General features: G+C 47.2%; 1 protein-coding gene across 3 annotated transcripts in view; it reads right to left on the reverse strand.

Annotated features, from left to right (window-relative positions):
• The window catches only part of HUNK (hormonally up-regulated Neu-associated kinase), a 59,213-nt gene extending 51,721 nt beyond the window's left edge, over window positions 1-7,492 (reverse strand). For all 3 annotated transcript variants that reach the window (XM_082045993.1, XM_082045994.1, XM_082045992.1), the window contains exon 1: window positions 6,975-7,492. In XM_082045993.1, coding sequence (XP_081902119.1) covers window positions 6,975-7,238 — 264 coding nt within the window. In that variant the 5' untranslated portion in view covers window positions 7,239-7,492. The remainder of the gene's footprint in view (window positions 1-6,974) is intronic.
• Between the last annotated feature and the right edge of the window lie 7,874 nt (window positions 7,493-15,366).

Raw genomic sequence — 15,366 nt, forward strand, 5'->3', positions numbered from 1 at the left:
CCTAAACACTTGGCTTCCCTCAATCCTGCATATGCCACTAAAACTATATCAGTCTATATGAAAAGCAGCACATTGCTGACATGCACTGTTAGTGACGTTCTTAAAACTGCTGAATGTAAACTTTAAAGCAGATTATCTCAAGAGGATAAGCAACTGCCACATGTACATCAATTCATCTCATTGCAGAACAAGTTGCAAGCTACAGCTGAAAAATATTAAAGCAATCTTCCTGGAAGACAGACTGCACTAATGAACAGGCTTTCTTGTCTATTAAAGCCTATTCCCACTTACGCCAAGTATGCAAGATAGAAAAGGGTTGGAGGGAAGAGTGTGGCTTTATAACAAGTGCCTGATGCAACCAGTCATTCTCCAGATGAACAAACTGTTAACAGGTGATCATATAGCAAACTGAGCAGGTAGATGCACATCAGCAGTTTGGTGTTTATTCTGCCTTGTGCTCAAGTCCTTGCACGTTTCATATAACGTATGGGGGAACACTGTACTGACACAGCAACCAACCTTCTGGTCCTGCTTCCAGCCAAGTCCTCGCTAATGCAATTGCAACCACGACACTGTCCTTCAAATCATTTTCTGAAGTATCGTATGTTAACAAAAGCATATGCTTAGCAGCTTCAATAAAAATTATGCATCTGCACACACACACAAACCTCTGTGAAAAGAAGAGTGTCAAAGCTGTGAAAGCAAACACTTAGAAGCAAGGAAATGTCAAAATTCAGGCTCCAGAAACACCCTCATTTTATTCCCTCGGTGCATATAATTAAGAGTGGCATATCATCCAGGTGCAACAGTTGGCAGCTGTTAATAAAAGTGAAAAGCATGCTGGGAGAAAGCCACCATGCAGATTTGTAGTAAGCACTTTTCAAAACAAGGGGGTTTTTTATAGCAATAAAATTTGAAAATATGTAGAGAAATGGGTAAAAAGAGAAGTACTAATTAAATACTTAGCGTGAGGGAACAAATGCATCTAGGAAACTCATATACAAGTGTCACTGGAGAAAGAATATAAAATAACAGATCAAATTTAAAATTAAAATCCTGTGGTTTTACCCTCTGAGCCACTGAAAGCAATGAAGACATTCCAAGTTTCACAGTTTCACCTGCAACCTCACAATATTTGGCGGGGGGCGGGAAGGAAAGGGTTCAAATGAAAGACCAGCAACCACCTTAGAAACTCAACTTCTGTTTGCAATGAAGTAACTTCCCGGCCCATTTGGTTGGCAAGAAGGTTTCTAAGTGAAAGTGACCCCACACACACACTCACAGCCCCCAAAGCTCAGGAATCAGATAGAGGTAAAGTCATAGAACTACATATGAGCATACACCAAATTTCGCAGCTTTTAAGTCAGTACTACCACCTGGGCAACCCTGGATCTTGAGATATGGACAAGGTTGACAAAGCCTAGTCCTGGTGCAGACACCCTCAATGGGAAGCCCCCACCAGCCTTGGTTTCCCAGATGGAGAGCAGCAATGTCACCGGGAAAGGCATGGTTACCAAGGGCATTAACATGGCAAGATCTCACCTGCCAACACACCAAAAGGCCTTTGGCCATCAAGTCTCCATTCCCTGAGGACTATGGTGGAAGACACAGGAAAACGGTGAATTTAGTCAAGGCAAAATTAACACCATGACATGAGAAAGGATACATAGCATTATAACAGCTGCTCTTGTCTACTGGCACCACTTGTTTCCATTTTTCTCAGTGTCCATTTGCCTATATTCTCTTAAACTGTGGCTACAAGACAGAAACTCTGCAAAACAAGTAGCTCCAACCTTTGCTTTGGGTAACAAAGCCCCTGACAGGAAGGGGATGGAGGGGTCTGCAGCAGCAGGGGGCTTGCAATGGGAATGGGGGTGTGCAGGGCCAGGGACCGACACCGCCGCATATGGACTTCTCTATAGCCTCACGTACATAAACACTGCTTAACCAGACAGCCTGTGTTTGGTCACGGGAAGCATTTTAGGAGGCTTGGCTGATGTAAAGCAGGCACATAACCTTCCTGACCACCTCTTCACCTCCCCTGGGCTCCTTGGCAGCAGCTCCAGCCCCAGCTGCTCCACACCTATTGAAAACGCTGGGAGCTGCACCGCTCCCACCGAGCCCACTGAAAAGAGCATCAGGAGGCAAAAGCAGGGCAGGAAGCTCACACAGAAACGCTCCTGCTATGCCAGTGTATAATTTTGCACAACGCAGGCAGTGCAACGTGCCGCTAGCAGGTGCCCTTTGAAACGCCTCCCTACTCCGAGCAGGGCCTACCGGGGCCAGAAGAGGCATTTCCAGCTCCCTGCAGGGAGGTTGCTCTGCCCACCTACCTACCCCAGCACTTCTAGGATGCTCAAATACACCTCTTCTGTTCTGTTGTTGGGGTTTTTTTGCCTCTTTAATGCTGAAACACATTCTGAACACAAAACTGTTTTGTGAAAAGGCCACTGTTAATATTAATTGCTCTGGCTCCATAGAAGAAACTGGTAAATTGTATTTTTAGACGCTGCTTCCCACTGTTGCAGAAAGGCCCTTGACTAACTGTACCTAAAAATGTTCCTTTCCTGAGCTTAACAATAGCGCTAAAGAAAACGACAAACAAATCTTTTGGTGAATGAGAAATCAAATGATTCAATTTGCTTCAATGACTCTTTTTTGTAGTGCTAAAGATTACACTTCAAAGTAGTTAAATGTAATCTCGGTTTAAGTTTGTTTGTAAGAACTTTGGCTCAATGTATTGTCCTTACATTGTCACTGCAACACTATATGGAGTTATTTGGACATTTCACCAGGGTCCACAGCAGGTAACACCATCTATTCAGTCCACTAACAGAGCCTCATACGACCTCCACCACATGGCAACATAATCTCAGCTATCTAAACATGCAACAAAATCATTATCTTGCAATATCTCCCTTTGCCCGATTCCCATCACCCAGCGGTTGACCCTTCTGAGCCCCAAGCAGAAGGCTCGAAACAATCCCAGAATATATTGTGCACAGGCTCCCAAAGTTAGCTGAATACAGCTAACTCAGCGGGGTTTCAGAGCCGCAATTTAAAGCTAAATTGGCTTGCTCTTCATAGAGGAACTGTGTTTCCTTAAGATTAGCAATAAAGACTGCCTGAGCCGATCTGACAAATCAGCCTTTTACCCAAAAATGTCAGATTATAGGCTGCGATATTGTTATTCAAAAGCAATGGAAAGAAGAATCTGTTCAACATTCTCCTGCGCTCAGCTAAAATACACATAATTGCATCAGGCACTACCAAACATTTTTCAAGCCCAGAAAATAGTAGCATGCCTGCCATTATGGCAACATAAACCGCAAGAAATACTGTAAAAGATTTGAATTAAAGTCCAACGTTAAAGACCTTCTTAGAGAAAGTTTAAAAATCTCACCTCAGTTCACCCGCTCGTGCTTAGGTGCTTATAGGAGCTGCTGATTCGCATCCAACACAGGTCACTCAAAATGCATCATCCATCAAACTGTCCGCGAAGCAGCTGCTAAAGTTAACTAGAATTTGGCCCCTAGTATATAACATCCCATGCTCTCTTGAAGACCTCTTTAGCTCCTAGCAATCTCAGAGTGAGGTAATGGCAGATTTTTGGCATCCACTCCACATAGCCTTGATTCTGTACAATGCATTGTGTCAGTGCGATGGATCCAAGCCTAGCTGGGGACTCACTAATCCACAGATTTCATTTATAAACATACAATTTTCCGAAACAATAATGCACATTAACTCTTCCAGAGTTGCTAAGGTCTGCTGCAAATCAAAACCTGTTTGGGTCTCCCTTGCTGAAGTTGAGATATTTTGGTGACCATAATGGCCCAGATCCTGCCAAAATAGCTACCAGACATTAGTAATAAAACCCCTACTTTACACTATTATGGCAATTTTATTGAAATTTAGGCAATACCCTTGTTCAACAATGGCTTTACCAGACAAAAATCAGTTGTTTTTTTTTTTTCTTTCAAAATACATGTAGGCACTAATCCTGGAATAATAGGCTCATAAAGCATCAGCTTAGAAAAATGCAGCAATTACACTGATCCAGCAAGCTGTCCACGAGAGACGGCTTTGTTTCCACATTTTGCTTCGCTGAACTCCACTTGTGAGCACATTAAGTATACACTCCTGCAGATAAACTTCTCCTCTGCAAGTGAACAGACCAGAAGACTGTACATGGGCAATTTCTGTCTCACCCTGTGGAAGGAGAGACAGCACCAGGCCGTATCGGAGTGATCTTCTCTTCCAGCCTCTGGAGGAGCATGGTGTCACTTTTGGGAGATTCTCCTCCAACACAAGTTTAGGGGTGGAGGTGGGTAGGGAGAGATGACAGAAGGGAACCGCCACGTGCAGCTACTGATGCCATGTCTCAGACCCCTTAACTCCAGCCTTACTTTGGCCACTTGATGTCTGGAGGAGGAGGTCAGTGCTGAGCATCACAGAATAGTTTGGGTTGGAAGGGACCTTCAAAGCTCATCTAGTCCAACCCCCTGCACTGAGCAGGGACATCTTCAACTAGATCAGGTTGCTCAGAGCCCCGTCCAGCCTGGCCTGGAATGTCTCCATGGTTGGGGCATCTACCACCTCTCTGGGCAACCTGTGCCAGTGTTTCACCACCCTCACTGGAAAAAATTTCTTCCTCATGTCTAGCCTGAATCTCCCCTCCTCTAGTTTAAAAACATTACCCCTTGTCCTGTCATAACAGGCCCTGCTAAAAAGTCTGTCCCCATTGGTGTCACCTGGGCTCAGATGCTGGCATTGTCATACCTAACTCTCCAGAGCCTGGTCCGCTGTTCACTGAGATTTCTCTAAAGGCACAAATATAGCGTAATCAATGGATCTGGCCCTTCCTGTATCAGGATGCTCTTCTGGAAGCACTTTGCCATGAGATAAACCATTTCTTATGTAAAGTGTCCTATTCCCACAGAGCCTCCTCCCCTGTGGTGGCTCCCCACCCCCACTCCACCTCATGCTTTTGCTCCCGATCCTATTCCCACCCTTGCCAGCCTCAGCCTCCTCTTCGCCACAGTTTTGCACTCTGAAAGAAAGGAGCCTGGGTAAGCAGATGTTGTTCTTCTTTCCCTTATATCACAGGCAGAGCTTAGTCGCTCATGCTGGGCTCCATGTAGGCAGAGCTGCCAGCAGCTGTGAGGCACAGCCAGTTTGGGCACGTTTCAGCTGCCTTTGGCTGGAGGACACGTGAAAGCTCAGCCGAATGTCCATCAGCTCTCTGCACAGGGCAAAATCCTCACATGGGGCAGAAAGCATTCACCCCTCTGGTTAGAGGGAGGAACCTTGCTGAGATAGGACCTCACCTTAAGCAAATCATTAATTGCTCTTGTCTCCTATGTATTAACTCAACTTGCTTATCCATAAATACCTGGAATTAAATAGGTAGATTTTCTGGGAAGATGGACCTTTGATTAGTCAGTCTGAAACTATGCAACTTATCTTTCACCAACTGAAGTCGACAGCAAGTGCTTCCTTTGATCCCATGGTACAAGATCAGATCAGACGGAGCTCAGAGATCATTGTGCCTGTCCACAATGATGGGCACAGTGGCTCAGCAGGAAGGAAGTGTCATTCTCCTGGAGTTTCTGCTTGTCACTTTGTCACAGTGTGTGTTATTCAAGACATCGAGGCGGGGGGAAAGAAAAAAAGGCAGCAGGCCTGGGAGCTGAGACAGAGAGGTGTGTGGTGAGTCTTTTTATTTTTTCCCCTCTTAGCAGACTGAGATAAATGTAGCAATCCAAAAACGAGGAGGTGGGAAGAGCGTGTATGTGCATGTGCCTTTTATCAACTGGAGGATCATTGGATGTATCTGTTACCAAGGAGAAGCACATGCTTGGTAACAGAAGAGAGCAAAATTTTTCTTTTTGCATTCCGATATGATAATAATCACTAACCTTATCATTTTTCTCATGATGAAATTCAGAGCCCTATGTTAAATTTCACTCTGTGACAAATTTACTGGAATGAAAAAAAGAAAATACAAATATCCAAGAATGCAGGAATGCAAACTACCAAGGTGCAATCGTAACAGCAGCACATTTACAGTGATGCCAGAGATGGAGGAAATTACACTGTACTTAGCCCCACTGGTCCAAGGAGCTTTCAGTAACAACAAGGCATCCTGCCTTTTGTAGCCCTCTGTTAAGGATCTGATAAAACAGAGCCGAAGTCATATAGCTCAAACAACTCTTCATCTGCGAGCCCTAGGAGGCTTGTCCTTGCTCTGTTTACCACCCAACCAAGCCCCTACAACTCTTTATAGCATTGTGACATATCCTGATTGATGGGTAAAAGCCTCAACTGCAAGATTCCAGATAAACAAAAAGCAGACACCCTCCACAGACTTTTCTTACCAGCACTCTGGGAAAAAAGAAATCCATAGTGCATCTCTCATCTTTTGCCATGCGGCGATACCAACAACTTCTAATCACGGAACTGTACACCCTCCTCCAAACACACGCAGCATCTCCTATGGCTTTGATGACCAAGAAGTACCTGTATGTATCTACACATTAAACGTCGCAACTGGGCTGCACACTGTGACTGCTCCTCAGCAATACAAGTATTAACATTAAAAACACATTTCTGACAAAAAAAAAAAAAAAGGAAGCAAACAGAATAAAGAAGGAAGGCAGCTGAAGGCAACAGAAGTATTTCAAGAGAAAAGCAAAATTACAGCCAGGGAAAACTCGGTATGCGAAGGGGAAGCGCCGTTTTCACGCCCGCAGCGTGAGGCAGTGCCGGGGGGAAGTTGGAGCCGGGCGCCGAGGGGACCCCCGCGCCTCCCCCGCCTCGGCGCCCCCCGGGGTGAGTCTCCGCCGGGGGGCTCATCCTCCCGGCCGGCAGAGACCCAACCAACACTCATCTCACACACCGCCCCCTCCCCACTTCCTGGGGTGCAGGCAGCCACCCGAGGGGTGCCGGCCGTCCCTGTCCGGGCGCGGTACCTTCTCTCCGGTGAGCACATGCAGCCCCTCCCGGACCTTGGCGAAGGAGCCCTCTCCCAGCTTCCTGCCGATCAGGTAGTTGCCGACCCGCTTGGTGTGCTGGAAGTCGCGGAGCCGCTCCCGCGGCGCCGCCGCGCTCAGCCAGGCGGCCAGGAAACTGCCCTCCGCACCCGCCGCCGCCTTCCGCGCCTCCCCGCTGCCGCCGCCGCTGCCCGCCACCGCCGGCGGCTCGCTCAGGAGCCCGTCGCCCGCCGCCGCCGGCATGCCCGACCCTGCCGCTACCGCTGCTGCCGATGCTGCTGCCCCCGGCCCGCGGGGCGGTCACTGGGCGGGTAGGAAAGTTGCTCGGGGGAGAGCGCCGCCGGCCAGGCTGGGGCGGAGGGGCCGGGGGGCGGAGCGGGGCTGGCGGGGGGCCGGGGCTGGGGCGAGCCGGCGGTGCGGTGCTCCGGGCTGCCGCCCCTCATTGGATCCGGCGCCTCTCCTCCTCCTCCTGCCCGCCGCTGCTCTGCCCCGCGCCGGCAGCGGCTGCGGGCGTGAGGTTGCCGCGCCGGGCTGGGAGGAGGGGATCAGGGGAGGGAGGGACCGGCGGAGGGAGGGGGAAAGGGCTCATTCAGTTTGAATTTGCGGTAATTTAATCCGCTCGCACGCGGCGGGAGCAGATGCGATCCAAACCCGGCAGCCTGGGTATGTTCAAATTCGGCTGGCCCCTCCTTCCACTCCTCCACCCCCGGCATCCTAAATCGGGGGTGGCAGCGCATCCCTCTCTGGAATTGAACCAGGGGTCCCGGCTGTTGGGCAGCGCCGTGACTCTGCGTGTGGCTTTGTTTTATTGCTGCCAGAGAATATCTTTTGTGTTGCTCTTCACCACCTTCCTTCCCGAGCTCGTCTGAGTCCTTCTCACTCCCGTGTCCGGGAAACGTGCTACCGCGACGCGATCGTGACCGCCCCGCCCGCCCGCTGCTCCGGCGGCGCCGACGGGCTGCGCTCCCCGCCTCGTTCACCACCCGCTTCTCCATCTTATCCCTCCCGGCGCTCGGCTCTCCTCTGCCGGCCGTCCTCCTCCTGTTTGGCAGAGCGGGGTTCCTGGCTGAGTGTCTCCCCCCGCAGTCTGCATTCCCCAGATGTGCTCCGGGGCCCGGTGGAGCGGGAGAGAGGAGGCGACCTGGGCACCCATCCTCCGCAGGCTGCGTCCAGGGGACACCCATTTCCCTATCGATCTTCCCCATCGCGTGGAAAGGGAGAAGAAACGGGTATATTGCCATTTTTCACTGCCCTTCCACCTCGCTGGAGGCAGCGCTGGGAGACAGGAGGCACCCGGAGAGGGAGAGCAGGGACGGGAGATGAGCCAGAGCCAGTAGAGCTATCGCGCCTTGAGTTTCCGATGGTCAGTGATGCCAGCAACCTTCAGCTCATGCTGTGGACGATCTATTGAAACGGTTAATTAATTGAAATGCCTCAGAGATCCTAAGGATTTTAGCCTAAAACCTATCTTTGGGATGGTATCAGCAAAGAAAGTAAACAAGGACCCTTATTTATGTTCAAGCTTAATCTACTTTCAAGTTTTGCCTGCGTGGCTGTGTGTTAGTTAACAATTTGAAAAACAGAAATCACTCGCACCCTACGAGGTGCAAGCTATGTCAGCAAAACCTCCTGTAAAGATGCAGCTGTACCTGATAAAAACTGGTTTAGAGCTCTGCTGCAATCGCGCCGCCGCTCCATGTGAAGCTGTTTTTTCCCCTAGAGGGCTGGCTAGCACAACTCTTCCTCTGCACACTCTGCCACCTCTTTTTAACCTCTTCTTTTACTCCTTAAAAACGTCAAACCAATTGTACACCATGCTGCTGTGCATTAGCCTTTGCTTCTATCTCAACTTCTATCACTTCACTGGGACACCTGTACCCCTCTGGTCCCTTCTGCTGGAGTTGTCTGCCTGCATCGCTAATTGGATTTTGGCTGGCACGAGTGTTGATGTGCTCCTTCCACACTACCTTTCTTGACATCACTGCTTTGGTAAAACTTTGGTAAAACTTCCTAATTTAAGACAGAGCTGAGCAACATCCTGACAGGCTAGACATGAGGAAGAAATTTTTAACAATGAGGGAGGTGAAACACTGACACAGGTTGCCTAGAGAAGTGGTAGATGCCCCATCCCTGGAGACATTCACAGCCAGGCTGAATGGGGCTCTGAGCAACCTGATCTGGCTGAAGATGTCCCTGCTCGTTGAAGGGGTTTGGAATAGATGAGTTTTGAAGGTCCCTTCCAACCCAAATTATTCTATGATTTACAGTGCCAAATGTAATGGATAACAATTCATAGTCTCCTCTGTGTCAGTTCAGGCTTCCCAGGTGACTGATAATCAGATTCAAACATACCCAGGTCTGGCTTTAGGCAAGAGGTGGGCAGCTGCCCAGGGAGTCTGGTGGTGAAGAGCTCTGGGCTGCCTGCACTGGAAGAGGTGTTGTTGCCACCTGTGCTGAGACCTGCCACCTCCTGATGACCCCACGGCTGGGGCTGGTTGGGGTGCAGCTGGACTACGAGTCCTCTCCACCCACCTTGCCAGCCCTCTGGGCCCAGCCATGTCAGGAGTCATGACCGTCTCCTCCCACACTTTGGAGCCGTCCTTACATAGACCCCTTCTCTTTTCTTGCAGGGGTAGGAAAGCATCTCCTCTGCTGGGAAGAGGAGATGGAGGAAATGGGTGTCCATGCTGCGTGGAGGTGGTGGTAGACAGCTGTGTGGGATGAAGGCCCTTACTACAAGGCAGAATATGGGAAAGGAACTGGGGAAGCACTACAGATTTCTGGAGCTCAGCTGGCCATCTTCCATCATCCAACTTCATGTTCCCTGAAACTTACATTGATCCCTCAAGAATGTATTTGCTATGTCTAAATATAGAGCAGTTCCATTGCTGAGAACCCTGGGACCAGCTCCACACCACCACACTCACATTACAGATGTTTTCAGGTGAAATTTCAAACAAAACAGAAATCCAGCACTGTCCCAGCAGGCAGAAACTGGAGAAGGGAAAGCTCCAAAGCCAATAATATTTTGTTTTTAAAATACACACTCATTCCATGCTCTATATGCCTTTACAAATATTACAGTACACCTAAAACAAGATTCTGTGTGTTCTCCAACCTGCCACTATCCCAGGAGCAGTCTGGGCCCCTGTGGGAAGTTGTAGGGACACAGGGCCATGACACGCTGCCTGATCTGATGGCTGCTGTGCTGAAATTGTGCTCCTCATAGCTGGGGTGCACTTTGACAGAACATGTCCCTAACAGTAAAACTGGTCCTGCCCCGGCTGTCCCTGATGTGTCAGCATGTTTGTGCTGCTGTGCTATAAACAGGGTTGGTGAGGTGATTCAGCCTCTTTAAAAGTGCCAGGAAGTTTTAGACAACTCCTCTACTGACCTGGCCACCAGAGAAATAGAAGTGGAAGCACACAGTGAGGCAGCGCAAGTACCCCTGTACTACACTGTGCCATGACAATGTCATCCTCAGATTATGCCATTATCAGACCTTCCTTGTCCTCCTGAATCAACTGGGATTGATGAAACTGACTCCCACCAAAACTGAATCATTCAGGAGAGGACTTTTTTGGTGTTTCCTAAATCAAAGCTGGAAGTGGGAAGGTGCAAGGAGCATCCCAGTGTGTTTGCAGGGAAGGTGACACAATCTTTGCACAGGCCAGGACAGTGGCAAGCTGAGATCGTTCAGTGGTGAGCCCAGGTCTGTTTCAAAGACTTCTCTTGTCAATGTGAGACTTTTAATAATACTGTCGGGGAGTCAGGAAGGTGAGAAAAGCTGTACTGCAGACAGTTACATTGGAAGAATAAAAAGTACATACTGTTTTCCAGTTGTAGAGAGGCTATCTTCCCATATTATTTAAAGATATGACTATGCTAAGAGATTTTGCAACTACATCTGCTATATAGCTGTTCTTGTAATGGACCCAATACGTTTCAGACAGACAATGCAAGAATTCCCACATGTCTCCTATGCAGGGAACTGGAAGAAGGAAATCGGAAACGTGGCTGCCCAAGAAAATGCTGGAAGACACGCCTGGATGCAGCTTCTGGCTAATCCTTATAGGCAGCGATGGAGCGCAGAGGAAAGGCGTAGCCCGGCTTCAACAGGGACAGCACGCCCTTGAGCGGGAAGAGCTGGAAGGTAAAGAAAGCATTAGTTAGCAGCAGGAGACCAGGTCATTGTTTAAATGGCAATATGCCATTTTCTGCTTGAGTTTGAGGGAAGAATCTCTCTGGGAGAGGAGGGGTTGGTAGCCAGCAAAGCCTCCTGCACTCATGTTTGTGCACTTCCCTGGGGATGGACAGAAGAAGAGGATTGTTTAGCTGGGGTCCAAATTGACCTTTCAGATAAGGAAAAGGGGTGCAGGGTTTCTCCTTGCCAGGGGCGTTGGGGTGTTTTCTCTGAAGTAGGTTGTTCCCAGCAACCTGGCTTGTTTCAGGAATAGTGTGGCCAGCAGGACCAGGGCAGTGACCATTCCCCTCTACTCAGCACTGGTGAGGCCCCACTTTTGAATCCTGTGTTCAGTTTTTGGCCCCTCACTACAAGAAAGACATTGAGGTGCTGGAGTGAGTTCAGAGAAGGGCAACGAAGCTGGTGAGGGGTCTGAAGCACAAGTCTGATGAGGAGCCACTGAGGCAACTGGGGCTGTTCAGCCTGGAGAGAAGGAGGCTGAGGGGAGACCTTATCGCTCTCTGCAACTACCTGTAGCATGGAGGGTGTTTGTCTCTTCTCCCAGGTAGTGACAGGATGAGAAGAAAGGGCCTCAAGTTGTGCCAGGGGAGGTTTAGATTGGATATCAGGAAAGATTTCTTCACAGAAAGAGTTGTCAGGCATCGGAACAGGCTGCCCAGGGAAGTGGTGGAGTCACCATCCCTGGAGGTGTTTAAAAGATGAGGTTCTGAGGGACATGGTTTAGTAGTGGACTTGGCAGTGTTGGGTTAACAGTTGGAATGGATGATCTTAAATGTCTTTTCCAACCAAAACAATTCTATGAGTCTATCTGCTATGCAGCAAGGAGATACTCAGCATGCACAGGCCTGTATGTCCTGCTCCCTGGCTACAGAGCTTGTCTCAGCCACTCCATGCCGGCCTCAGCCTCTGTAGGCATGGATGCCCAAAAACGGGTGCACATCAGTGTCCATACATCCTTCCCGGCACAGGAGAGGTGAGCTGAGACCACACACCTCCATCATCTGCTTCACTGCTGGTACCACGTGCGGATGGGGGGACCTCACCCACAGCAAAACAAACCAGACCCTTCCCTTGCTCAAAGGAATACACTTTCAGACAGACAGAGAGTCAGAGGTATGTGCCTTTGCTTAGGCTCATGGCTCCCACTTGGCTAACAGAAACATGGTTTTGGCCACTGTGATGATTGAACAGGAATTAATGGTATGTTTTTAAGTCAAACACCTGAAAAACAACCTCTTTTAAAAATAAAACTGGCAAGAAATGGCCATTGCAGCAAATATTAGGAGAGCTCTGAAAGAACTTAGTGAATATTTTTTTAAAATTGACTCAACTTGAGGATTTAATGAGTTGACAGTATCCTTTTAAACAGGCGAGACTGCTGCCTTCTCATGGTTTCTATCCTGTCCAGCTGTGCCCATCAGGGTGCAGTCTGGATGGAAGGGGGATCAAAGGCTGCATTCACTTGTGTCCATGCTTTAATTTAAATTTAACTCCAATGTGCTTTATGTCGAGCCGCAGTGCTTCTACGTAATGACATTTTCTGATTAACTGTTGAAATTACTAATGAATTAAAAGCAGTAGTCTGTCTTCAGGTTGCAAAAGCTGTAATAGCAAGTTACTAAAAATAAATTAGAGCCTGATTTAAATCCACGAAAGTGAAGAAATTTAGAGTTACCTGGACTGTATTGTCCTTTGCCATCCTCAGCCCTTAAAAATATTGTAATAAAACATATTATCAGCTTGCAGACTGGGAGTTTTGCAGACATGAGGAAGATGGAGGCCCCCACACCCAATCCCCAATGCCAAGGTCTACCTGGGCTGAATCCTTCAGAGGGACAAACCCTACAGCCGAGTCCCCAGGCTACAGTACCCCATCCAAGGAGGCTGTGGCTGGGGACAGAAATAGAAAACGCTGGTCCAGCAGCAGAACATGGTGCTGCAAGGGAAACGTTTGTGAGCCTGAGAGCCCATCAGCAAATTGCTTCGCCTTACAGTGCTGTTGGGTCTTCTGGTGGCAGGTGGTGGTGGCAGCTTTCCAAGCACTCCTCAGGGAAGCACGGGGCTGTCGCCTGGGATGCTCAAGTCCTCCTTATGCCTCACCTGCCTCTGCGATTCACATTAATTGCTCTCATTCTTCCGAAGAGACTCAAGGTCCTTGAGTGAAGGAATGATGGAAATCTCAGCTCTTTTCAACAGTACGATGGTAAAGGAAGAAGCAAGTAAGCTCATAATTATGCTGCACAAGAGCAACATGTAAATTCTGTTCTGGTCAAATTCAAAGTGAGTAATTTACTATTTACCTGCCACATCACCAGGCCTTTTGAAGTCAATGGTTAACTGCTGACTTCCGTCAGGTTGTAGGAGAAAGCTTAACTTAGTCCTGATAACTTAGGTTAAAAAAAGAAAAGTCATCCTGTTGTTGCTTATGTTTTCTTTGATATTTCATTCTGCTTTAAAATAACTGGGTTTTTTTGTTTTTTGTTTTTTTGACACCTGTCTACTTTTGTAATATTTGGGTTTCAGATATTACAGGAATATTAATTTAAACTGGTTGGCTTTATTATATTTTTTTGAAGTGAGAATGTATTCATATTTGTTCTTAAAGAATTTACAAGACATGTTTTTTACAGCATTTAAATCTCTGTCAGAGTTCAGACTGTCAAGAACCCAAGTTTACAGGCATTTCCACAATGACAGATTATGTACCTGGTTCGGCCCCTTTCTCCCCTATACTGCAACATGGATAGCAGTGAAGAAGACAACTTTTTCAGTAGAACAGTGATGTCCAGGATCAGCTGATTATGACTTACGTGCCTACATATGGGTACTGCAGATACCATTCAGCTGGCAGTGACAACAATATTTCTAAATCCATGTAGTCTGGTAGTCATAGAGAATGGATGTACTTCACCCTTCAATGGTCGCAGGAAGAGGACTTGTACAGCTAAGCTTTCATAAGCTTTAAACTTGTATTTGAAAAATATTGAAAAAAATTTGTCCTCAAAAATATTCAGAAAAAAATGCAAAAGTACCTGAGTAAGCATTGAAACTATTTGATAACTTTTACAGAAATATGTTGGCAATGAGGTTATCTGTCACTGTCTGAGCATCAAAAGTTCTACTTTTCCTGTGCTCCCACCAAAATCTCCAATTTGCTCTCTGCCCTGTGGCTTCTGTAATATAGTTCTCTGCAGCCAATATAAAAACTGAGGGCATGTGATAACTTGGAGGTACCATAAACCAAATTGAATTTAATATCAAAGTAAACAGCAGGAGGATGCTGTATTAACATCGTTATTCTTTTTCACATTTCATTAATTAAGAAGTTCAATTTTTAAATTTAAATTAAACTGCTGTGAAACCCTCCTTGCAGTGCACGGTGTCATAAAATTTAGGACCTTGAATTTAAGTTTCGTTTACAAATGAGAGAACAGAGGAGTGTTGTATAATTATGCCTATGTGAAATACCCTGTATTTTCAAAAGCCTTTAGATATCAGTGATGGATGACATGTAAAGACAAAGGAAAGGAAAAAGGAAATCAGACTTTTGTGAATCCCTGGAATTAGTGTATCATGCAGAAAAAAGGTGTGAGTTATTACAAATTCTGACAAAATCCCTTCAGTGGAATTCCTGGGTCACTCCACAGTGCCACGTTGGCACACTGTTATTGTGCTCTAAGAGCAATTTAAATGCATAATGAGAATGAAGATGAGTGTATTTGAAATAAAGTTTTGCGTGCGGGTAGGGACAGATGCTAATCCAAACAATCCTGACAGTGTTATGCCATGCCAACATTCAAGCAAATAACCTGCCACAATGGAAATTCAGAATCAAGACACCCTCAAGCCTTAAGATTGTACGTCCTTATCTTTTTTCTTGGCAATAAGTCAGAATATATTCCAGTACCACAGAGGATAATATAGGACTGGTGGTTTTCTCATTGTTGCTGCAGGCTGAGCACCATCAGCCTGTGTCTGCTCTGTGCTTGCATCTTCAGTAAATGTTTTTTCAGTTGAAGAAAGTCAGCTTATTTAAATGCTTTCTTGCAAGAAATGTTCCAAACACCTTGTTTACATCCATGCTAAAATGTGAACAAACCAGTGATTCACTCTTGAACTAAGATTTCTCTATTTTGCTTAAGCCTGAAGTAATTTTTGATGTCTGAA

Source organism: Streptopelia decaocto (genome assembly GCF_964273445.1).
Source record: "Streptopelia decaocto genome assembly, chromosome: 1".
Lineage (NCBI taxonomy): Eukaryota > Metazoa > Chordata > Aves > Columbiformes > Columbidae > Streptopelia > Streptopelia decaocto.